Source organism: Benincasa hispida, chromosome 4 (assembly GCF_027475165.1).
Source record: "Benincasa hispida cultivar pf3 chromosome 4, pf3_genome.v1.1, whole genome shotgun sequence".
NCBI lineage: Eukaryota > Viridiplantae > Streptophyta > Magnoliopsida > Cucurbitales > Cucurbitaceae > Benincasa > Benincasa hispida.
The window spans coordinates 23,834,960-23,860,432 of record NC_143481.1 but is presented as its reverse complement, the minus strand read 5'-3'; the positions used below and the strand labels follow the sequence as shown (position 1 = coordinate 23,860,432).

Below are 25,473 nucleotides of genomic sequence, written 5' to 3'. Positions count from 1 at the left end.
ATTTAGAGATTATGTGAATACTGGTGAAAAGCCAACCTACTGCAAGAGCCGAAGGAACGCGGGTGTGTATTGGTTGAGGTATGTAATTGGCCGAAAGGGAAGGCTTGCATGTACGCAAGCCCATGTCTTAAGGGAAGGCTGAAGCAGACAACTTAATCACCAGTTGGTGCACTAAGTGGCTTAATTAGAGGCTATAAGCAAAAAAATTAGTGGGACAGGTGGCACCTTAATGAAGAACTTAGTCATGCAAAATCTAGTATAAAAGGAGCGCTGGAATGAAGAACTCAGGTTATACAATTTACCCGTGCCAAATGAGGAAAATTGCTGCAAAAAATGAAGCTTGCTCAGTGTTGAAGTTGATCTAAGGCTGCCAGGAGAGGAGATTCCCATGAAATCAAGCTAAAAGTTGAAGAGTTCCACAGATGCTCAAGGTTCTCGAGTCACTTGGGCAGTTTGAAAAGATTGAAGGTTTCCGAGCCTGTTAAGATGAATCAAAGGCTGAAATTTTGAGGTAAGGTAGTTCAGATATTTAGAAACAAGTTCTTAGAAGAAAATTTTGTGAGATCAGTTCTGGAAATTAAGCTATTTAAACTGGAAGTTAAATATGAAATATTGACAAGATGAGCAAGGAAGTAGTTGCATCCTACGCATAAGCACGTAGTTGGCCGACTAAAGGTGTCCATAGTCAAGCGTGCGTTAAGGAAGTGTATGCATTGGTGTGACGGGTGTTGGCTGTGAGGTATGCACGATGTAAGCGAGGGGCTACGAGTGTGAGTTGAGGCGTGCCCAGGGTTACGACCACAAGTTTGACGCATAGGCAAGGTGGGGGCATCCCAATGCCAGTGAGCACTGCATGTGCGTGCTTCCACCCACCAACCTAGCTGCAAGGTAAAATTGAATAAGTTTGGTGGTGTGTTTAATTTACTTAAGTATTAGGGATGTGTTGAGCATAGTTAGTACGATGATGCGCTGAGCTAGGCTACGTGTTGATGAGATGTTAAGCTTGGTATTAAGCTTAAATGTTAGAGAAGCTCGAAAGGAGCTATTAACATTAACCGAAGGTACTTATTGATGTCACAGGACAGACGCCACTAGGGGAAGCTTACCACCCTTTGAGGAAGTAACCTAAGACAGTGAGTGATATGTTTTAAATGCTTTATAATTATCGATTTCATTATATAAGCCCATCCCAAGCATGCTATTCCTAAGGTTTGATATGAGTTTTGAAGTATTCTTTTCCCTCGCTTTCAAAGCTAAGTTTAAACTGAGGTATGATGAGTTTTAAAAAGCATACTTGAGTTTTAATGCTTGGGAGCATGTTTTTACAAAGCATTCCTTGAGTTGAGTTATTCCTTATGAATTATATACTTATAATGGATGTGATATTAGAATGCTTGATGTTCTAAAGGCTGAGTTTCTTAAATACAAATAATATTTTATAATGTTCTAATGAGGAAACCCAATACTGAAGTTATGAAGGTATCTAGGCTCCCTGATACTTAAGGTATGACGATATCCAGGACTTAAACACGTGCATGTAGGTACTATATTATTGACACTGATTGTATTGAGATTACTCTACATCAGCTAAGGATTCGACATTGCGCGATTGAGCAAAAGGACTCTCCCTCAACTAAGGGTAGAAGATGATGTTTTCTAAACGAATGAATGTTATTCAATGTTTTTAGAGTTCTATAACATTCTCTAGAGATGTTACACATTAATGTTTTTAATATTAGCGAACCCTGAGTTTCATAAAATTGATGCTTGAGTATGATTGTGTTTCTCTAGCATGTGTACTAGAAGTATGTTTTAAAAGTCATTCACTTGGCATTAGCTCACTTTTTTCAATGTTTTCATTTCTTCCTCAGGTAATGGTCCACACCCCGGAGCCTAGCGGATCTGTCAGTCTACTACTAAAAGATTAAGACTTCTAGAGGAACCAGGACATAAGTGTTTAGGTATACAATTTTGTCCTGTTCAATAAACTATTATGTGCATATTAGGGATAAGGGTAACTTGAGATGGGTTCCACCGTAATGTTAACTATTTTGGCATGTATATATAACTCGTGCTTTTGAGACTGGCCACTTGTGTTACTGAGGAATGTCTAGTGGATTGCATGATTATAAACTGTTTACTGGGGCACGAGGCTTGTGAGTACAGGTTTCTAAGGTTGAGATGGGCATTGGATGTCGTAAGAGGGTTGATATCTGCTGTCTTCAGATCTCCTTCTAGGTTAAGAAGGTAATCTGGGAGGGCGTGTGTCAAGTGTGTACTGACCCCCACCAGATTTTATAGGTACCAACGAGCATGGCAAGCTTGGTGATGCTAAAAATGAAGCTTGAGAAAGATCATCATATAGAATTTTGTCGTTGTTTACTTTCTTTGTGTTGGGAAGCTTATTTTATTTTGAACAATTATCTTTTGAGACTTTGGTTTATGTTCATGTTGTTTCAGTTGATTGAGTTGAAAACTTTGTAATAGTTCTTAGTTGATTCGTTTTTCATGTTAGCCTAAGTTGGACAATTCATTACATTTCGTTGAGTCTGACTAAGTTGTTATTTTGAGAGTATTCATTTTTCTGAAAACTCTTTTTGTTCTGTTGAGAGAAGTTTATTGATTCGAATGTTAGCAGAAGAGCATCTCTTTGAAACAGGTGCTAAAGTAATTTTTGTTTCATTATGTTTATGTCATTGTGTTGCTAAAATTTTTATAAAATATAAGAGTTAGTAAACTTAGTTTTAGGTTAAATTTTGGTAACGTCCTTAGTTTAGTATTGAAATTCGAGGTCGTTACACCAAGACCTATAATCCTATACAATAACACTTCCAACAGTTTCAATCACCTAAAGCTTCATGTATTGTTGCTTAATTTGCTCTATTGAGTAGTATGAGGTTTGCCTCCACTTACACCAAACTCTAGCAAAACTCAAGATCATAAACAAATGTATGGAATTTGAGCTAATCTTGTGTGAAAGAAAATTTCTTAAGTATCACTGCCACCTTAAATTTCATCTCAAATGCCTTAGCTTCCGTTCATCTGAACTTTTGTAGTCCTGTTATAAAAGACAAATGATAAAACTCAAAAAACCTAAAACATTGTCTCTTATCCATACTCTAGACCAAAAAAAAAAAAAAAACAATCTTGTTTTGAACACCAATGACCTTATACTATAACACTTCTAACGTTTTCAATCACCCTAAAGCTTCCATTATTGGTGCTTGAATTGCTCTATTGAGAAGTGTGAGGTTTTCCTCCACTTGTCCAAAATCTAGCAAAACTATAGATCACAAATAAATGTATGGCCGAGCTAATTTTGTGTGGAAGAAAAAAAATCTTAAGTATCACTGTCACCTTAAATTTCTTCACAAATGCTTTAACATCCGTTCATTCAAAATTTTATAGTCCTTATATAAATATCATAAATCTCAAAAAAATCCAAAACATTGTCTCTCCCCCCAAAAAAAAAACAACCACCGACCCATAATCTTATACAATAGCACTTCCAACGGTTTCAAACACCCTAAAGCTTCTCTTATTGTTGTGAAATTGCTCTATTGAGAAGTATGAGGTTTACCTCCCCTTTTCCAAACTCTAGCAAAACTCAAGATCACAAACAAATGTATGTCATTTGAACTTAATCTTGTGGGAAAGAAACATTGTTAACCATACTGCTACCTTAAATTTCTTTCCAAATGTCTAAACTCAGTTCATCCGAAGTTATAAAATCCTTATCTAAAAGTCATATGGTGAAACTCAAAAAAATCCAAAATATTGGCTTTTATCCATACTCTTGCCACCCCCCCTCCCCCCCCAAAAAAAGGAACTTTGTTTTGAACAGCAATGACCCGTAATCTTATACAATAGCACTCAACGGTTTCAAACACCCCAAAACTTCTCTTATTGTTGCTTAAATTGCTCTATTGAGAAGTATGAGGTTTACCTCCACTTATCCAAACTATAGCAAAACTCATGAGCACAAACAAATGTATGGCATTTGAGCTAATCTTGTGGGAAAGAAAAATTCTTAAATATGACCACTCCCTTAAATTTTTTCCTAAAATGCTTTAGCCTCCATTCATCCAAACTTTTATAGTCCTTATATAAAAGTCATGCCAAAACTCAAAAGATACAAAACATTGTCTCTTAGCCATAGTCTTGACCAATAAAATCCGAGTAGTTTTGACCACCAATGACCAATACTCATTTACACGAGCATTTTCTATGGTTTCAAATACCTTTAAACTTGACTTATTATTCATTAAATTGCTCTATTGAGATGTATGAGGATTACCTCCACTTGCCCAAACTCTAGGAAAACACAAGATTATAAATAAATATATGGCATTTGAGCTAATCTTGTGTGAAAGAAAAAATTCTAAGTATCACCGTCACCTTAAATTTCTTCTCAAATGTCTTAGCCTCCTTTCATCCAAACTAGTCCTTATTTTAAAGTCATATGCCAAAACTAAATCCAAAACATTGTCTCCGAGCCATTTTCTAATACCCTCAAGCTTCCTTATTATTTGTTAAATTGCATTATTGAGAAGTCCAAGAAGTCCAAAACATCGTATCCTTGGCATTTATTTTCTCCATCATCGTACTTGTCTGTATCGATGTTCAAGATGCCGTGACAGTGGACTACATACTTCTTTTTGGTATGATTCCAGATTGAGTTATGGGGTTCTTGAGTGTTTTTAATGAATTTTTCGTCATTTATTCGTTGTTATGTTTCAGTTAGATAGGTGTTGTTATGTTTCAGTTAGAAAAGTCTAGAAAAATTCGTTGTTTAGGAATCGAGTCTTGGCCAGAATTTTAATGATTTGGAGGTGCTTGAATGGTAGTCTTTCCTATCTTCTTTCATCAATTGTTTCTAGGACAGTATATAACTCTTGGTTACGGCCTATTAATCCGTCTAAAATTTATAGAGTTAAGCTCTTATGGATGATTTATTTCATGTTATCGATCATAGTTTGAAGATTAATTGGTTTAGAAAGCATTCAAGATCTAATATTGTGCCTCAAGGCTTACGCCTTCACCATATAAAAAATGGCGTAAGCCTTGTTTCTAGTGGTGGGCCATGCAAGTAATTAATCTTACACTTCTAAAATTACTGCAGAAAAGAAACTTCGTTCTCAAAGGACAATGGAAAATGGTTAAAACTTTGTTTCTAAATAAAATGCATGAAACGAGTTTTTAGGAATAGGTATCTAATGAAAGTACTACTGGAAAGAAAATAAGAAAAATACATGTGACCATCCAGATAAGTAAAGCTAGAAGTATCTTCAAGATGGAAACGTGGATCGAAACTTCTTGGATTCTCTAGATTTCTGATATGAACTATGTTCTGCAATGAACAAAAGAAAATTGAAGGCCATGAACTGTACATAATTAAAAATGCAAAATTGGAACACCAAACACCAGCATGGAATAATAATAGAATGATAATATGACTCTCTTTCTTACGGTTTATAATATTCTTCAAGTCCAACAACACCACCAACCATCCCAATTTTCAATCCGTCTATAACCTCACGTCGACAAAGTTCCTTTTTTTTCTCAAATAAGGTAATACATTAAGAAAAAAATTAGAAAGTTTCAAAAGAAATAGGGGCTCAAATGCAATAAATATTATGGACCAATCTATAGATCTACAAAAGATGGAACAAGAGACAGAAGCCACATAAGATTACCCAAGAAGGAAAATATATTAGCTATCGGTTTCTTCTACATACCGCTTAGACGATTTATCTAAGCGGATAAGATAGGAAATCCGGATCGAAATTGGGGGATAAAGGGTTTTAGGAGGAGGAAGAAGAAGGGACCTTGAAGAAGCTTTGACTCAAATACCTCAGTTTTTTATTTGTTTATAACTAACTTTGTGATGTAAACGGTTAGCTAGTATGCTTTATAAATACCTCTAATCTTTAAAACAAAAACAGAGAGTTATCATCATTTTTCCTAGTTTTCTGTAAACAACAAAAACCGTACACAATCTTCATCGGTAAAGAACTTGGATCTTTCCGTGGACTTAGGCAATCTTACCGAACCATGTAAACTTTGTGTTTAATCTTCTTACCTTTATCTTTCTTGTTCATACAATTGTCTTCTTTTTGCAAATCGCGCATCATACATTCACCATTCAAATCGCACCAAATAACTGAGTATCGAGTTCAATCGTGCATCGATTTTCGCTATCGAGTAGCTTCGAGTTGATCATTTTCACCTTCGAGTCGCATAAATTATTGTTCAAGAATCATTGAGTAAGATTGAGTATTAGTTCAGTTGTCATCGAGTTCCATCAAAGATTTAATAGAGATTCGTCAGACGAAGAAGGGAATTCTCATTGAGCATCGAGTAGAAAGACGTCGAGCGTCGAGTATCGATCATCGAGGATTTAGCAGAATATTTCTTAGCATTTTATTCATCTTTCCAGCGTTGATCTTGAATATTTGGGTCTAGTGAAGAGTGGTTAACCCAACAATTTGTGGTATCAGAGCGTTTGAAGATCATCAAGGTCAACATTCTTGGAGCATTAAGATACTCAAGAAAGCTAGACTCGTTACTCGATTAGATAAAAAAATGATCGTTGCAAGATATGAAATTGAGAAGTTTGATGGAAAGGGCGATTTGGGCCTATGGAAGGCCAAAATCAAAGCTATGCTTGGACAACAGAGAGCTCATAAGGCCCTTTTGGACCCATAAACTCTGCCACCTACTATATCAGCTCAAGAAAGGGAAGACATGGAGCTTACTACATATGAGACTCTGGTTCTTAATCTTAGTGGCAGCATCTTGACACAAGTGATTGATCATGACACGACCTACAAGATGTGGGTCAAGCTGGAAGGTCTTTTTGCAACCAAGGATCTCCTTAACAAGATGTATCTAAAGGAGAAGTTTTTTCACGCTCAAGATGGATTCTACCAAGCCTTTCTCAGATAATTTGGATGAGTTCAAGAGGGTAGTTTCAGAGTTTAAGAGCCTTGGCGAGAAAATTGGCGATGAGAATGAAGCTTTTGGTGTTATTAAACTCTCTACCCGAAGCCTATATGGCAGAGAATCAGTTATCATTAATGGCATCATTTCAGCATTAAGAACTAGAGAGTTAGAGCTTCAGTCAGTAAAAAAAGAGCAGCCTAGTGCAGAGGGGTTGTTTGTCAAAGTGAAGAACAAGTAGAATCAGTCTAAGGGGAATAAAAACCAGTCAGGTGAAGAGCACAAACCTAAGACCAAGCTGAGATGAAACTACTGCAAGAAGAAAGGTCACTTGATGAGAAATTGCTACAACTTGAAATAGAAAAATCAGGAAAAAGAGAAGGATCAGAAGGGAAAACAACCAGAAGCTTCAGTGGTTGAAGGTTCTTACTTTTATTCTAATGCCTTAGCCTCCATTAGAAACCAGACCAACCAAATCAGTCCTCTTGGGAAGCATGACTGGGTACTTGACTCTGGTTGTACCTATCATATGAGACCTTTCAGACCTTGGTTTAGTACTTACAAGGATGTAAATGGAGAATCTGTGTACATGAGAAACAATGAAGCCTGCAAGATCAAAGGGGTTGGTTCAGTATCCTTCAAGCTAAAAGATGGATCAATCAAACTTCTAAGAAATGTGAGACATGTACCTTTACTCAAGAGAAACTTGATATCTCTAGGTATGTTGCACTCCATTGGGTGCGAATGCAGAGGAAAAGGTGGAGTTCTTGAGGTGATCAAGGATTCCAAGATTGTGTTGGTTGGTGAAAAGGTCAATGACCTTTATATTGTGAAAGGAGTAGAGATGATGACAAGTGCTTACACGGTTTCAACAACAAGTTTAACAGAGGTTGACTTGTGGTACAAAAGACTATCCCATATTAGTGTAAAAGGGATGCAAGCACTGTCCAAACAAGGTATACTGCCCAAAGGTATTAGTGAGCGCCTTTCCTTTTGTGAACACTGCATTCTAGGTAAAGCAATCAGACAAAGTTTCACAAAATCTCAGCATACCACCAAAGAAATATTGGATTATGTCCATTCTGACCTATGGGGACCATCTCCTACACCAAGCCTTAGTGGCTCAAGGTATTTTCTAACCTTTATAAATGACTTTTCTAGGAAGAATTGGATATGCTTTCTTAAAACTAAAGACCAAGTTTTTGGGAAGTTTAAGGAATGGAAAGCCATGATAGAAAATAAAAAATCTAAAAAGTTAAAATACTTTACAATCGACAATGGGCTTGAGTTTTACAATGAATACTTTGACAAATTTTGTAGTGAGAATGGTATAACTAGGCATAGAACAGTGAGGTATACACCTCAACAAAATGGAGTTGCTGAGAGGTTAAATAGAACCATAATGTAAAGGGTTAGGTGTTTACTTTCTGATGCTATCTTAGGAGAAAATTATTGGGCAGAAGCTGCAGCCTATACTGTGTATACCTTGAATAGGTGCCCTCACACATCTTTAAAGTTGCTTACCCTTGAGGAAAAGTGGACTAATCATCCTCCTGACCTAGATAACCTCAAGGTCTTTGGATGTGTAAGGTTTGTACATCAAAATAAGGGAAATTTAAAGGTCAGAGCAGTCAAGTGCGTGTTTGTAGGCTTTTACAGAAGGTAAGGGTTTAAAATGTGGCACCTGGTTGAGAGGAAGTTCATAGTGAGCAGAGACATCACCTTTAGGGAACAAAAGATGTTTATACAAAAGGAGAAAAGGCTTGAAGATGAAGGTGAGTCATTCAACAGAAGAATTGAGGTGGAGTTACCCACCCACTAAGCAACCAATAGAGTCTAGCCAACCTAGTGACATAGGAGAAACTGAGGAAGATGTAGAGGAACATGAGGAGACAGCAAGTGAGCAGCCTGATTTAAGTCAATATGTCTTAGCTAGGGATACACAAAGGAGAACCATTACACCTCCAACTAGATATATTAAAATGAACTATATGAATCTGGTTTTAAATGTTGTTGTAGCTCCTACTAACTAAGAACCAACAACCTTTGAGGAAGCAACAAGTTGTGCTAATTCAAGGGATTGGATAGAAGTTATGAATGAGGAGATGCATTCACTAAAGGTGAATGACACTTGGTCTTTAGTTCCTCTACCAAAGGGTTACAAACCTATTGCCTCTAAATGGGAGTTCAAACTTAAGGAAGAAGTATACTGTGATAAAAAACCTAGGTATAAAGCTAGATTGGTTGCAAAGGGGTTCACTCAAAGAGAAGGAATAAACCACTTTGAGATATTCTCTCCAGTTGTCAAACAGACTTCCATAAGACTTCTTCTATCCTTAGTTGCTCAAAATAATTTAGAATTGTATCAACTAGATGTCAAAACTGCTTTTCTTCATGGACATCTAGAGGAGACAATCTATATGACGCAACCTAAAGGATTTGAAGTTAAAGGAAAAGAAAATCTCTATTGCTTACTCAACAGTCTGTATATGTGTTAAAACAATCATCTAGGTGCGGGTATAAGAGATTCAATGACTATATTTCTAGTATTGGATTCAAAATAAGTTCATTTGACATATGTGTTTATGTAAATACAAGTTCTTACAAGGACAAGGTTTACCCACTCATATATGTAGATGATATGTTGCTGGCAGGTAGGTCCAAAGGAGATCTACTGTTAAAAACCTCTTAAAAAGGGAGTTTGATATGAAGGACTCGGGAGAAGCAAGAAAGGTCTTAGGAATAGAGATCCAAATGAACAAAAATGAGTCTATTCTAAGCATCAATCAGTCCAATTATTGTGAGAAGATCCTTAAAAGGTTCAACATGAATGATGCTAAACCTGTGTTCAACATGAATGATGCTAAACCTGTGAGCTTACCTATTGCTCAGCACTTTAAGCCTTCATCAGCCAACTCTCCTAAAGATTCTGATCAAGAACACCAGAAACAGATGGTTATCATACCCTATAGTCAAGCAGTCGGAAGCTTAATGTACTTAATGATTTCTACCAGACCCAATCTCTCATTTTCAACTAGCTTAGTAGATATATGTCTAATCTTGGTAAGAGACACTGGGAGGCTACTAAATGATCCTAAGGTACTTGATTTGGTCTAAAAACTCAAGATTAGTCTACCAAAGGTCAGCTGAACCAAACTTAGAACTTTATGGATATGTGGATGTTAACTATGCTGGTGATTTGGACAAAAGGAGGTCCTTAACAGGTTAACTTTTCCTTTATGGTCCTAATTTAATCAGTTGGAAAGCAACACTACAGCCTATAGTAGCTTATCTACAACAGAAGCTGAATATATGGCTTTAACACAAGCAATCAAAGAGGCATTGTGGCTTAAGGGATTGCTGAAAAACTTTGGAATAGATCAAACAGTGAGTTGTGACAACCAAAGTGCTATTCATTTGTCCCAAAATCCACAATACCACACTAGAACTAAGCACATTGATATCAAGTATCATTTCATTAGAGATAAAAGTGAGACAGGGGAGATAGAAATTTTAAAGGTTTATACTTCAGATAATTCAGTTGACATGTTAACAAAACCTGTTTCAAAGCTTAAATTGATTAAATGTTTAGAACATGTTGGTTTCGAGCTTCCAGACACAGGGGAAACAAAATGGTCAGAATCAAGAAGATCAGAAGATTGCAAGGCATTAGAGTCGAAGTGGAGAATTTGAAGAAGCTTTGACTCAAATACCTCAGTGTTTTATTTGTTTATAACTAACTTTGTGATGTAAACGGTCAGCTGGTATGCTCTATAAATACCTCTGATCTTTAAAACAAAAACAGAGAGTTATCATCATTTTTCCTAGTTTTCTGTAAACAACAAAAACTGTACGCAATCTTCATTAGTAAAGAACTTAGATCTTCCCGTGGACGTAGGCAATCTTGCCGAACTACGTAAACTCTGTTTTTCATCTTCTTACCTTCATCTTTCTTGTTCATACAATTGTCTTCTTTCTACAAATCGCGCGCCATACATTCACCATTCAAATCACACCGAATAACTGAGTATCGAGTTCAATCGTGCATTGGTCTTCGCTATCGAGTAGCTTCGAGTTGATTGTTTTCACCTTCGAGTCGTATCGAGTATTGTTCAAGAATCATCAAGTAAGATCGAGTATTAGTTCAATTGTCATCGAGTTCCATCAAGGATTTAATAGAGACTCGTCAGACGAAGAAGGGAATTCTCATCGAGTATCGAGTAGGAAGACGTCAAACTTGAGTATCGATCATCGAGGATTTGATAGAATATTTCTTACCTTTTCTTTATCTTTCCAGCGTTGAACTTGAATATTTGGGCCTAGTTAAGAGTGGTTAACCCAACAGACTTGTTTCCAAGGAAACCTGTTGGTAACTCAAAACTGCAAATTAGTTTTTGAGTTGGTCTAGTCAATTCCTAGTTTCTAGGAAATAGTTGAAGTTATTTTTAGTTATAGTCAAGTCTAAGTTCCTATTCTTGTGGAGTTAGTAGGATTAGTTGTTAACATTGTGGAATCTATTTTTAGATTCAAGATATGTATTTATATGGAGTTTTCTAGAATGAAATACACACTTCCCATTTTTCTCATTTCCCTCTCATTAGTTAGAACAACAGTGGTATCAGAGCCCTCAATTCTTAAGGGATCTGTGAGTGAGAATCAGTGAAATATCTCCGAGAGAAACTGAGTGATACACTGTGAGAGTTGTTAAAGATGGAATTAAGATCAAACAATATTTCTTTATTGGCTCCCAATGTGTTTGATGGTAAAAACTACTTAGCATGGGCTATCAGAATACAAGCCTACATATAGGGTTGTGATTATTGGGAAGCAATTGAACAAGACTATGAGATTGCTCCACTTCTTAATAACTCAACAATACATCAGATCAAGATTCACAAGAAGAGGGTCACCAGAAAGGCAAAAGCTCGAGCTTGCCTATATGCAGCTGTGTCTCCCGCCATATTCAACAAAATTATGGCCTTGAAGTCGGCAAAGAAGATCTGGGAGTTCCTCAAAAGTGAGTATGAAGGTGATGAGAGGATTAAAAGCATGAAAGTGTTGAACTCGATGTGAGAATTCGAGAGAATACAAATGAAGAATTCTGAGTCCATTAAAGAGTACTTAGATAAGTTGATTGGGATTGCTAATAAGGCAAGAGCATTAGGAACCAATTTATCTAACAATAGATTGGTTTAAAAGATTCTAGTTTCAGTACCTGAGAGATATGAAGCAACCAATGCTTCCTTAGAAAATACTAAAGACCTCTCAAAACTCAAAGTGATAGAAATGGTTAGTGCTTTGCAAGCACAAGAGCATAGGAGGTTGATAAGACAAGAATGAAGAATTGAGGGGGCATTGAAAGTTAGAGTGTAGCAAGGAGAAGGTGGAAGAGAGAAGAAGATAAGTGGCAGCAGTAACTCAAAGTCTGCTGCAAAGGATGCTGGTAGTACATCAAGCACGTGGAAAGCAGAATCATCCAAATTTCAAATGTTGGAGAAGACCAGATGTGAAATGTAGAAGATGTCATTTATTGGGACACAATGAACGATTCTGTAAGGAAGTAAAAACTCAACAGCAAGAAGGAACACATGTTGTAGTACAACAAGAAGAAGAACAACTCTTTGTGGCTACTCTTTTCTCATCAATCACTCAATGTGATGGTTGGTTGGTTGTTGATAGTGGGTGTACCAATCACATGACAAGTGACAAATAGTTGTTCAAGGACCTTGACAAGTCATTTAAGTCAAGGGTGAAGATAGGAAAAAGTGAGTATTTAAAAGTAAAGGGGAAGGGCACAGTGTCAATAGAGAACTATGTTGGAACCAAGTTGATTACTGAAGTGTTGTTTGATCCTGAAATTGACCAAAACTTGTTAAGCATTTGTCAATTAGTAGAGAAGGGATTCAAAGTGTTGTTTGAAGAAGGAAAGTGCCTCATTTCTGATTCCAATGGGAATGAGTTGTTCAAAATAAAGATGCAACATACACTCGAGAAGGAGTAGATAACCTTCAAGTGTCAAGTCAATGACATTGAGTTATGGCACAAGAGATTGGGGCATTTTCATCAAAAAAAGGTATACACAAGTCTGAAGAATTGATTTTTCTGAGACTTTTGCACCAGTTGCAAGAATGGATACAATCAAGTTGCTACTAGCTGGGTCAGCCCAACATGGATGGAAGGTGTATCAACTAGATGTGAAGTCAACATTCCTAAATGGAGTGTTAGAAGAAGAGATCTATGTTGAGCAACCAGACGAATTCATCATACCAGGACAAGAGCAGAAGGTTTATTTGTTGAAGAAGGCTCTGTATGGGTTGAAGCAAGCTCCTAGGGCATGGTACAACAAGATAGATGATCACTTGCTGAACCTGGGTTTTATGTGAGTCGTTTTCTAGCTCTTAGGAGCAAGTTAGGTGTTTGCAATATTTGAGTTAGGAGGAGAATGTTAGTAACTCAAAACTGCAAATTAGTTTTTGAGTTGGTCTAGTCAATTCCTAGTTTCTAGGAAATAGTTAAAGTTATTTTTAGTTCTAGTTAAGTCTTTTTAGTTCTAGTTAAGTCTAAATTCCTATTCTTGTGGAGTTAGGGGATTAGTTGCTAACATTGTGGAATATATTTTTAGATTCAAGATATGTATTTATATAGAGTTTTCTAGAATGAAATATACACTTCCCATTTTTTTCATTCAGAAAAAGCTCAGAATTCATATGGGCGCCGGAGATATGTCCGACGGCAGAGATATCGACGCTCCAAAAGCTTCGAGACTGACTTGCCGCAGTCCCAGCTCATTCCTACCGCATCGTTAATGAATGTTTCTGTTTTGTTGATGATATTACCAGCCACCGTCAATTTGCCTTGTACCTTCGAACTCCAAAAAGATCCAATTTCTCCGAACGGCGCGGCGGCGGAGGCGGTGGTAGAAGACCAGGTCCGGGTATGAGACCGTTGTTGAAATTTGAAAGATGGAGACTGAAATCTGACTTTTCAAAAGACGGGCTCTGGGTTAGCGTATTGGTTTCGTGTTATATATTAATAAAATATATATTTTTGTAACGGTCCGATATTATTCCGTGTAGACCAAGACTTCCCATTAATATATATTAAAAGTTTAGTAAAATTTGTTTTTCTTTTTCCTCTCAGTTTAATAGTACAAATAATGACTAAAAAACTTTTGGTTTTTAATTTTTATACTTTGGTGTGATGATTTAATATATGAACGTTTGTTTGTAACGCTATTCTTTTAAATTAGCAACCATTTAATTCACATAACTTAAAAGCTTGTAACAACTATGAAAACAGATATTAGGTTAAATTACAAAATTAATTTTTGTCTTTTTAGTATCTTCATTTTTAAAATTACAAATTTAATCCTTAAATTTCGACCTATTAATTTTTTTTTAAAGTTTCACACAAGTTCAAAGTTTAGGTTGTATTAGACATAATATAAAAAATTATATAAATAGAGAATTAATCTTTTTTAAAATTTTAAACTTGACAATGACCTATTAAGCACAAATGAAAGTTTATGAACTTATTAGATATTTTTTAAAGTTTATTGATCAAATAAACACAAATATCAAAGTTCATGAAACAAATTTATAATAGGGCTAGTTGCATAAATGGAATTCAAACCCAAAATAATAGAATATGTAATACAAAAATAAAATAATTGCATATGTGGAACAAAAAATGGTAAAAGACTAAAAAAACTCACGCCTAACCACCGTTTTGATTGCTTCTTCCCCATTTTCTCAAATTGAAAGTCAACACTGATAGTCACAATCAGTGGTAGCCACTGATTGCGACTATCACTGGTAGTTGCTATCAATTACTATTAGTGGTAGCTTTCAATTTGAAAAATATTAATACAATCTTGAAATTTAACTTTTAATTACTATCACTTATCAATGCCTATCAATGATAGACGACTTTTATAAGTTGTTATCAATAGTGAAAGAAAACCAACACCTTTGAAAGATTGAGTTATGCCAGTTATGAAAAACTATTAATGGCTATCACTAATAGACTTTCATCATCAACTTGGAAAGATTAACACAGTAGCTATCACTAATAATCTTTTATCGTGGCTATCACTAATAGACTTTCATCAATTAGAAACAACATTGAAATATTAACACTTAAGGCCAGCAATGATAGACTTGTATAACTAGTTTCAAAGAACTTCTATCACCGGTATCACTTCTATCACCGGTATCAGCAATGATAGAACTTTCAAAGAAACTCGATATACAGATTTCACCTAACTTCTATCACCGGTATCACTAATATCACTCATATTATGGTTATTAATGATAGTTTCTTTCACTGATAACATCGTTGATAAGATGCTACTAATGATCCTACTGATATCATGCTATCAATGATAGCTCTTTATCACCGATAACATACTATCAATGGTAGCTTCTATCACTAATAACGTGTTATTAGTGGTAGTTTCTATCACCAATAACGTGCTATTAGTATTAGCTTCTATTTTCGATAACATGCTATCAGTGATAACTTCTATCAATTATAGCTATTGACCACCTTATTGTCCCTTTCCTCGTCCTTTCCAAGCATTCGTACGGTCCCTTTTCTTTTCGATACCTCTCAAGGACACTTCTATAAAAACAAAGAACAACCAAACCAAATCCTTCTTCTTCATTTGATTTCGTAAACAAATATTACGGTATATAAATACACAACTATTTCAATTTGTGCCTTTCATTTTAGGCCATCTATACCTTTTTTTTCAAATTTATTTTTTTTATAGACATCATACTCTTAAAGTCGGAGAAAAAACTATTGGCCTGTCCGATATCGTTCGCATTTCTCATTTTTTGAGAAGTAAACTTGTTTAATAATTATTTTCATTTCTTATTTCTTACTTTTAAGAAATGTTTCTAAAAATTGTGTAAATTTTTGGACTGAAAAATAGTTTCTTTCAAATCCATTTTCATTTGCTATTTATATTTAATGTTTCGTTATAATAATCAAACTTGACGATTGATTTGTTGGTGCTAAGTCACTTATGAATTGGGTATTTTTAAGTCTTGGGTATGAAACTCAATCTCGTAATTTTTATGAAAAAAAAAAGGAAAGAAACAAAAATCGGATAAAGGAAAGATTTTTTTTTAAAAAAAAAAAGAAAGAAAAGAAGAAAATTTTATTATTTATTACAAATATCCTTTATAATATAACAAAAATATTGTTAAGATTTAATAAAGTTTTATATGGAAAGTGCCAATTAGAAACCAATTTTATAAAACCTTAATCACTCCACAATAGGAACCAACACTTAATTTTGATGATTCTTTTATAGTATAGATTAACTTCTTGTCCATTTGAAAGCATGATGATTTAATTCTTCCAGAGATTAAATTATATTTTTAATTTAAAATATCCTAGATTAAATTATATATTTAGTTCCTAACCTTTCAAATTTATCAAACCATGTCTAATTTTCATTTTTATATCTAATAAATTTCGAAATTTTAAAATATGTCTAACACCAAACAATTAATTTTATGTCTAATAATTCGTTAACCTTTCAACTTCGTGTCAACTAAGTTCTTTAACATATTTGATATATTTGTTTAAAATTCATGAGCCTATAAACATAAAACTAAAAGTTTAATATTCGAGTAAACATAAAATTCAATTTTATATATAATAAATTTGTTAATTAAAATAAAAGTTCCATCTCAATTAGACACAAAATAGAAACATTTGGTCTTGTTTGGCAATGATTTCCTATTTAATGTTTTTATTGTTTCCTCTCAATTCAATTATGATTTTATTTTTTTTAAAAGGCACACTTGAGCTTCCAGCAGTTTTTTTAAAAATTATTGAATTTAGTTTTTAAAACACTGCTTGATTTCTAAAAATATTGATAGAAAGTCGATAACAATTTTTTTTTAAAAAAAAAAACTTCATAATAATAGTATTGTTTCTACGTTTATTTTATTTTATTTAAAAAAAACTACAACAAATTAGATGTTTAAAAAATAGACCTTAAAAATCTTTGAACATTTTGAAAGTTTGAAGACTTATCATAGATAAAATAAAAAATTTAAAGATATATTAGACACAACAACAGATAAGAATTAAATCTGTAATTTAACTCAAATATTATTTCAATATTATCCATGTAAAAATAACAATGGATAGACATCTCGAAGAGATAAAGAGTAGAATAATGCAAATTTGATCCATATGATTTGAAGAAGTTATAATTTAGTCCTAGTAGGTTGTAGATAGAACTTAGTCCATATTGACTATAGTTTGATAAAATTATCATAAATAATCTCTATTTTATATGAATTGTCTATGAGAATTTTATCAAACTATAAAGACTAAACCATCAAACTAGGTTTCAAACTATCAAATAATTTATGATATTTTATCAAATTATAAATATTAAATTCTAACCTTTTAAAATTATAGACACTAATTATATTTTAAGAAAAAAACTATATACCAAATTCTTTATTGAGAAAAATACTTTTTGGTCCCTATGTTTTGGATATAGTATCCATTTGGTCCATAGGTTTCAAAATGTTACACATTTAATTCTTAAGTTTTGAGTTTGGTTTTAATTTAGTCCCTAAGTTTTAAAAATGTTACAATTTTATCCTTGAAATTTGAGTTTTGTTTTAATTTAGCCTCTAGGTTTCAAAATTTTACATTTTTAACTTCATTTTTCATTAAATACCCACTTTCAATCATTGATGTCAATCTTTCTCAACTAATTTAAAATAATCACGGAGTGGAATTTTAAATTTAATTTTAAAAGTGATGAAAAATAATGAAATTTAATTAATTATTTTAAATCTATTAAGATACCTTAAATACGAGAAATTAGTGTTTAGTGAAAAGATGAAGTTAAAAATGTAAATATTGAAATTTACTAAAAAAAAAAGAAAATTAGAATAAAACTCAAATATTAAAAATTAAAATTGTAATATTTTAAAATTTAAGAACTAAATTAAAATCATAAATAATAAAAAGTGTAAAATTTTGAAAGGACAAAAAATTTAGGGACATTTTTTCAAATGATTTGATTTAAAGGAAGGGAAAAAGAAAAGGGTGGATAGAGTTGGACACAAATATCAAGAGAAGCGAAAGGAGTGCCTGGCAAAATGGGAACCAGAAGCGACACGCGCAAATACGAACCTTAAGACCAACCGAGCTCCAGCCGCCACATAAATTTACACTGTAAAAATTTATAATAATTTCTATCCAACGCCGCTGCATTTTGATTGGTCCACGCTGGCATTTGAACCCTTACGCCCCTACGTCGACCGGGAATTTCTTCCATTTGGACCTTCTTCTTGCGTCTACGCTGCCGGTGCTAGGTTTCTATTTAGAGCAAAGTCGATAACCGAGATTTCCCTTACTTTTCTCTTCTTTTGATTCTCGAGGTAATAGTTTACAGGATTTCAACCTCAATTTCTTACCTGAGATTTTTTAGAATTCTTATTTTTCCGTTTGTTTTTGTAGGGAAATTTGAAGTTTATCTCTGTTTGTGTTTGTTGAAATAAAGTAATTTGTGTGTTTGATTTAAGCCTCTGTTAGCTGCAAATACTTTGTTCAGAAGATTTTCCGTCGATTTCGTGGCGGAAATGGGGGGGATTTTGTACTGAAAATGTAGCGAAGGATTAGGAAATTTGAAATATTAGGGTTTGTTTTTCTGTTTAGGTTTAACCTTTAATTTAATGGATGAATGATGTCAGGATTTGAAATTAAATATTCGCGGGAAAGTGAAACTTTTAATCGCGGGAGTTGATTATTCTTATAATTATTCCCCCTGTTCACTGTTTCATAAAGCTACTAGTGCTATTACAATATTTCTTATTGTCAGTTTGAGTTAGTTGCTTTCAGTTATTTTGTTAATTTGAGTTTTTTTTTATCATTTGATATAATCCAAATTAAGTAGATGTAATCTCCCTAACTCTCTCATTGCATTTATCTTATTATTGTCGATTTCATGGTGAATGTCTTATTTGGGAAAGCTGAACCATCGATGTGTAATTTGTTAGTTGATTGTTTTCTTTACTTGCTTGCTTGCTTGCAGTATAAAAATTAGCTATTGGTTATGACAGGTACTAGACATTCTATTGTAAATTGCTGAGCTCTGAACCAAGAAATCTCACTACATTATTGAGCCCCTTTTACGGGGTTCAGTGTACAAACTAACTTAATCTGCATTGGGATACTATCCTTGCACATCACTGTTTTCAGCTCATTCAACGATGGTTCATCCTGGTTCAACCCAATTTTCACATAAATTGGGGATTCAAAGTGTTCATGGATGCAACAAGCTACATATTGTATGTCATTCACAAACTTTTGTTTGATGTGGTCAATGCTTTTATTAAAGGCCGACAACTCTAATTTTCATTTATTGATTTCAACCCACACTGCAGAGTGTCAAGGGAAAGACTCGTCTACATCTTGTTACTATAGTTCCTACATCACACGGTCTGGTATGGATGAAATACTTTTCAAATTCAACATTCGACATTTTTTTTTCCGTCTAATTAAGGGTTACATGTAGAAGATTTGTTCTCTCTCTATGTGTCTCTGTGTGTATTATGTGTAAATTGATGCTCTCTCAGTGTATGTGGAAGCTCATAAAATCCTCTGCATTCTTTTAGTTGGTGAAAGTATGACGTTTTCAACATTATTTGGATGCTTGATGCTACAGATAACTTTCTTTATTTAATTGTCAGAGGCACGATCCTGGAAGTCTTCAGCTCTTACAGAGTGTAAGACGCCCGATGTATCCTGTGTCTTCCAGAGCAAATGTTTTTGTGTGTCGATCTGTTCTGGAATCAGGTGGTGGAGCTGGGACTGCTGTTCTAAAATCTGCAGCTGTGGTTTTGACAAGGTATGATTTCATTTGATATGGAGTGCTATAGCAGAGGAAAGAAAATGCATTTCCTTTTGGTAGTAGTCTATCCCAAACCGTAGAACTTGTTGACTTCTAGTGCTATTACTTATCGTCATAAAATTATAATCTGTCTCATTAATCTTGGAAAGCTAGTTGACATTGCTGCTTTCTGCATGCATTGATTGTTAATGGTGCAAATCACAGTCGGTTAATTTGTATCTTAAATATTCTTTAACATCATTTTCAATGGAATAGTGACCATTAAGTTGGTTATTGAACTTGACATGCACCAAATGCTTTAATCTGACTTGGTTGGCTATTTCCTTTTGTCCATCATGTTTTTTTGTGCCCATCAGATACTGATCCGGTTACTGCAATTTTCTCCCAGGTCTTATGATGCTTTACGTGGCAGTCCTCTGTTACTTAAATTAATTCCAGCAGCTTGTGTCATTGCTTTTGCTGCTTGGGGTGTTGGACCTCTTATGCGTTTGGGGAGGATTCTATTTCTTCATGTATTGATCTTAATATATAATTTGATTGTATTGAGCTAGTAGAGCAAACACCTGATCAGCCTGATTAGTTATGGAAATTTTGTTGCAGGAGCCAGATGGCAGTTGGAAGAAAAGTAGTACATACTATGTTACGACTTCTTATGTTCAGCCTTTACTGCTTTGGACTGGAGCTACGCTGATTTGCAGGTGAGCTCATATCTGTAGTCTGCACTATTAGGGCTAGCAATCTTTGGCTGATGATGATATGGGTACTAATTGTAGCAGTTTTCTTTCAGGGCATTGGATCCAGTAGTTTTACCTTCAGTAGCCAGTCAGGCTGTCAAACAACGACTTCTGAATTTTGTTAGATCTTTATCTACTGTTCTCGCATTTGCCTATTGTATATCCAGGTGGTTTTGGGCTTCAAATTTGCCTGTGAAATTTTTTATTGAGTGATGTTCATCTTCAATTTAAGTGTTGCTAAACTGATTGGGGTCGCTGATATCTTAAAATTTGCATGTCTTCTTCGAATTTCGCTGATACATGCTTGATTGCATGTTTATGAGATAAAATGCATCATTTTTTATTCGTCTACTGAAATGGATAATTTAGCCTCGTTAATTGTTTGTCTGATTGGACCATATCATGAATTTTGATTCTAACAGGCCTTAACCTTGATGCAGCTTGATTCAACAAGTACAAAAATTTGCTTCTGAATCAAATGACTCGAGTGATGCAAGAAATGTATGACATCCTCTCTAATTTCATCTTCCCATTCTTCTTCTTTTGGTGTCATTTGTACATCTCCTCGCCATTAATCATTTCCAGTTTGAACGAGGGTGGATATTTTTTGTTGTGTGGATACCCTTTAAAACAATTCCCGCTAGCTATTGAATGGACAACTTAATGGTGGAGAGCAAAGTCATAGATAAACGCTACCAACTATACTAAATAAAATCAAAGCAATTACAAAGCTAACCTTACATGCCTACATAACTTGGATATCTTTAATTTCTTTTTAAACTTGACTTCATTAATGATAGATGGGCTTTGATTTTGCCGGGAAAGCTGTTTACACTGCAGTCTGGATTGCTGCTCTTTCATTGTTCATGGAGTTGCTCGGCTTTTCAACCCAGAAGTGGCTCACAGCTGGGGGTCTTGGAACTGTATTGCTTACCCTTGCTGGTCGTGAGGTAAACCTTCACTCTCCTACACATTCTCGTTTATGAATGTTACAATTATGACCTTACAATATTTTTAGGTTAATTGTAGAATGTGCCATTACAATTCGGAAGTCACTGTCTTCTTTCCGTTTATTAGACGGTCTTTCACCAGACAAGTTTATTCCATAATTTTGATGTATGCAGATATTTACCAACTTCCTTTCAAGTGTCATGATTCATGCAACACGACCATTTGTGGTAAATGAATGGATTCAAACAAAGATCGATGGATACGAAGTATCAGGAACGGTTGAGGTTTGTAACTCTTTAGCACCACCATCACCTTAAGAAATATGTTGATAAGAGCAAAAGGGAGAACATATCGATTTGGTTTTAGAATTTCTCAAGTTTTGGTTGATTTTCCTTTCTGACATGGATTTTTTCTTTTCCCAAATGCAAGCACGTTGGTTGGTGGTCGCCAACCATCATCCGAGGCGATGATCGTGAAGCGGTCCATATTCCAAATCACAAATTTACTGTTAGTATTGTGAGGAATCTTACCCAGAAGACTCATTGGCGTATCAAGACTCATCTTGCCATCAGCCACTTGGATGTTAATAAGATTAATGTGAGAATCAATTTGTCTTTCACACCTGTTTACCCTATGTTCTTCCCATTATATGCCGTCTAATAAAAATTTGGTTTCAATGTCCAGTATATTGTAGCTGATATGCGCAAAGTTTTGTCCAAGAATCCTCAAGTTGAACAGCAAAGGTTACACCGCAGAATTTTTTTGGATAATGTCAATCCTGAAAACCAGGCTCTTATGGTACAAATTGGCTCTAGTTATCACCCTTCTGTTTCATACTTAAATTAGTTCACATGTGCTAGACTGTGATCGGTCAAATCAAATGTTAATTAACAAACAGGAAATTGAGAACTTAAATATTATTTGGTAAAGCTTTAAAGATGTGTAGTTACAATAGGGTTCACCGTGTACTCCAATTGGAAGCACCATAAACAACCAAGTCAAGACAATAGGGCATGTCTTTTGAACGTCTTTGGACACTTTGTAAAACTCCCAATTTACATATTTGCTTCGTTTTCCCCCAAGACTGACCAGTCAATCACGAAACTTTGGTTAAGATAATGGTGGGGGGAGGGAATGGTAGTTTTGAAGAGAGTCAAGTGGTGGGTGAGGGAGTCATTGGTGCAGATGATAATTGAGCTATTCCTTCATAGTATTTTGTATGCTGCATCTATCATGGCAATTTCTTAATCTGGTTGCAGATAGCTTTAGAGAAGATATTTTCTTTTAATCATGCTGTAATTACTTACCATATTGTAGATCAAATACCAAATACTTTGATTCATTACATTGTTTTTTATCTTTTGCCATTTTGATGTAACTGATTGGCCAGTATTACCCAGCAAGTAAATCTGATATCCATTTTAAATATTATAGTCTTCCTCTTTAGGGCCGAAACCTGCAACACTCTTGCCTTCATTTTTTTCGTGGAGGATGTTCTGTATTTTCAATATTCTATTTTTTTCCCCTACAAAGTTATAACCAATTTCTTTTTGTTCCTGCAGATTATGGTTTCTTGCTTTGTGAAAACTTCTCGTTTTGAAGAATACCTGTGTGTCAAGGTACGACTATATTTTGGTGTTCTAGAACTATATGGTTGACCTTGGCTTGTACTATATCGCATGTTTGGATTTTGGAATAACTTTGGAGAAAAAATGCTTTTAATATAAAATTGATTTTTCTATAAGGAAATTCTTATAAATAGAAAAATCCAAAAAATATTTATACTTTATAGCAAAAAAGTTCCAAGTGCTTTATAAATTGTAAATATTTTTAAATATTTTTTGATATTTAAAAAGACCCCTTTTCTGTAAGCACTTTTGAAAAAAATTAATAATTTAAAGTATATTTGGTATTAGCTTATTGACTAATTTTAGATGATCGAGAATGGTTCTTAAAAAAAATCTTAATAAGTAGTAGTTCAAAAAGATTGAATTAAATTTAAAACTCTCTCTTTGAAGAAACACTCTGAGAGATAGATTATCTAAAAAACAACATGAAAGTATTTAATAAAAAATCCTTAAAATATGTGGTAAGAAATAAAAACATATTTATAATCGATCTAATAACTTTTGAAAATAGACCAACAAATGTCATTTAAAATAAATTTGAATAAAATGTAAGCTATGGTAACTTTTTTTCTAATTTCAAAAGTCTTTAAATTAGAAGGTATTCCAAACACCATGTTTAGCTAACTTTTAGTTCTTATTTATTCATTTTTTTTTTTTGTGCTGATAATCACCTTGATTTGGACATAGCTTTAAGTTGCTACAGAATGTGGCAGTGGTTATTCAAGTATCTGAACTATTAGCTGCCAATTGATGTGCAGGAGGCAATTCTCTTGGATCTCCTCAGGGTTATCAGCCATCATAGGGCCCGGCTCGCCACACCTATTCGCACTGTTCAGAAAATATATGGTGAGGCTGACTTGGAGAATGTACCATTTTCCGACACCATGTATTCTCGTTCGGGAGCTACTAACCGTCATCTGCTTCTTATCGAGCCATCTTATAAAGTCAATGGTGATGATAAAACCAAAGTCTCTAGTCGTTCCACTCGTCCATCAAACGAAGAAAAGGAAGCCAAACAAGAGGCAGTCTCGACGTCAGGGACAAAAGCCCCCGACACAACTGGATCAACATCAAATCTTGATATGAAAACAGACGATAAAAAATCGATTTCTCCATCTGGTACTACACCTAAGCCTTCAACAGGATCGATATCCAACACACAGACACCAAATCTATCAACCAGCATTTCAGAACAAAGCAGCGCAGAAAAGCCAATAACAAGCAATGAGATAAAAGGACTGAATTCCAAGGACAATATGACACGAGGGACTCCGCCCAAAAGATCACCCTCAGCTTCTGGTCCCATCAGCGAGAAAGCTGATATTCCTTCCTCAAGCTCACAGAATAAGCTAGACAGCGAGAAGCCCTCTGCATCGCCATCAGTAGCAAGGCCACCATTGGAGGAGAATATTGTTCTGGGAGTTGCTTTGGAAGGCTCCAAAAGAACTCTTCCGATTGATGAAGATTTGGATTCAAAAGAAGTTTCTACGCAGAGGAATGGGTGTGAGTTTCCTACCAACAGCAAGGATATGAAAGATGGCCAAATGCCTGCAGTTCCAGGTGCGACAAAAAATGATTGATGAGTAGGCATCTCGAGGGTTGCTTTCTCCCAATTATTACCCCGATTTTTGAAGCGATGCGAAAATGAAATGCAGAGCTGCATTTTTAAGCAAGCATTTTGCAGGCTCGCCAGTGTAAAAAATTCATATCTTGTTCCAAAGGCAATGTTGGCTACGCTAACTTTCCCCCCAGAAAAGAAAATAGGAAAAAAAAAAAAGGATAATTACGTTATCATTCTTATTGTTAAATGATTTCTCAGGATCAGTCTGTCATTAGTGAGTTGAATATACATTAGAACTGGGATAGATTTAGCAAATTGAGCATAATTTAACTGGTTTAGACATGTACTTTGAAGAAGGTTGACAGATGAATAACGTGACACCTGTAAAGGTCACATGGATGTAAGGGTCAAAGTAAAACATTACATTTTTCTTGGGCTAACAATGAAACAAGACAACACAACCTAATTACCCTCTTACCTCATGGCGATTATGATCTTTCCAATTTAAAGAACAACTTTGAAAGAAGTCAAACTCAAAGTTATAATAACATGAAGCAGATTTGAGTAATGATAAACTGTGAAACATTACATATTAAGATACAATGAAGTAGGAGCATGTTCATTTCTCTAAGTAATGTTGAGTCAGTACGAATAATGAATGATACAATACAACCAATCAAGTGAACAATTCAAACTATGATTATATTCGATTCAAGTAATGATTGATACATCATCAACCAATCATATGAATGTTTTCAGAGC

The 25,473-nt window shown here is 34.7% G+C and overlaps 1 protein-coding gene across 1 annotated transcript; it reads left to right on the top strand.

Moving 5' to 3' along the window:
• Positions 1-18,037: 18,037 nt before the first annotated feature.
• On the top strand, positions 18,038-24,944 carry LOC120076907 (mechanosensitive ion channel protein 3, chloroplastic-like). The gene is made up of 14 exons (XM_039030869.2): positions 18,038-18,365; positions 19,047-19,274; positions 19,371-19,430; positions 19,677-19,834; positions 20,226-20,349; positions 20,438-20,535; positions 20,625-20,738; positions 21,012-21,072; positions 21,372-21,521; positions 21,696-21,806; positions 21,952-22,119; positions 22,207-22,320; positions 23,085-23,141; positions 23,909-24,944. Exons 2-14 carry the CDS (start codon positions 19,197-19,199, stop codon positions 24,728-24,730), a joined length of 2,115 nt encoding a protein of 704 aa, XP_038886797.1. The 5' UTR covers positions 18,038-18,365; positions 19,047-19,196; the 3' UTR covers positions 24,731-24,944.
• Positions 24,945-25,473: the final 529 nt, after the last annotated feature.

Coding starts and splice junctions, on each gene's coding strand:
- LOC120076907 (XM_039030869.2), top strand. CDS start 19,197: ATGGTTCATCCTGGTTCAACCCAATTTTCACATAAATTGGGGATTCAA. Junction 19,431..19,676: donor TTCCTACATCACACGGTCTG/GTATGGATGAAA, acceptor TTTAATTGTCAG/AGGCACGATCCTGGAAGTCT. Junction 21,522..21,695: donor TTACCCTTGCTGGTCGTGAG/GTAAACCTTCAC, acceptor TGATGTATGCAG/ATATTTACCAACTTCCTTTC.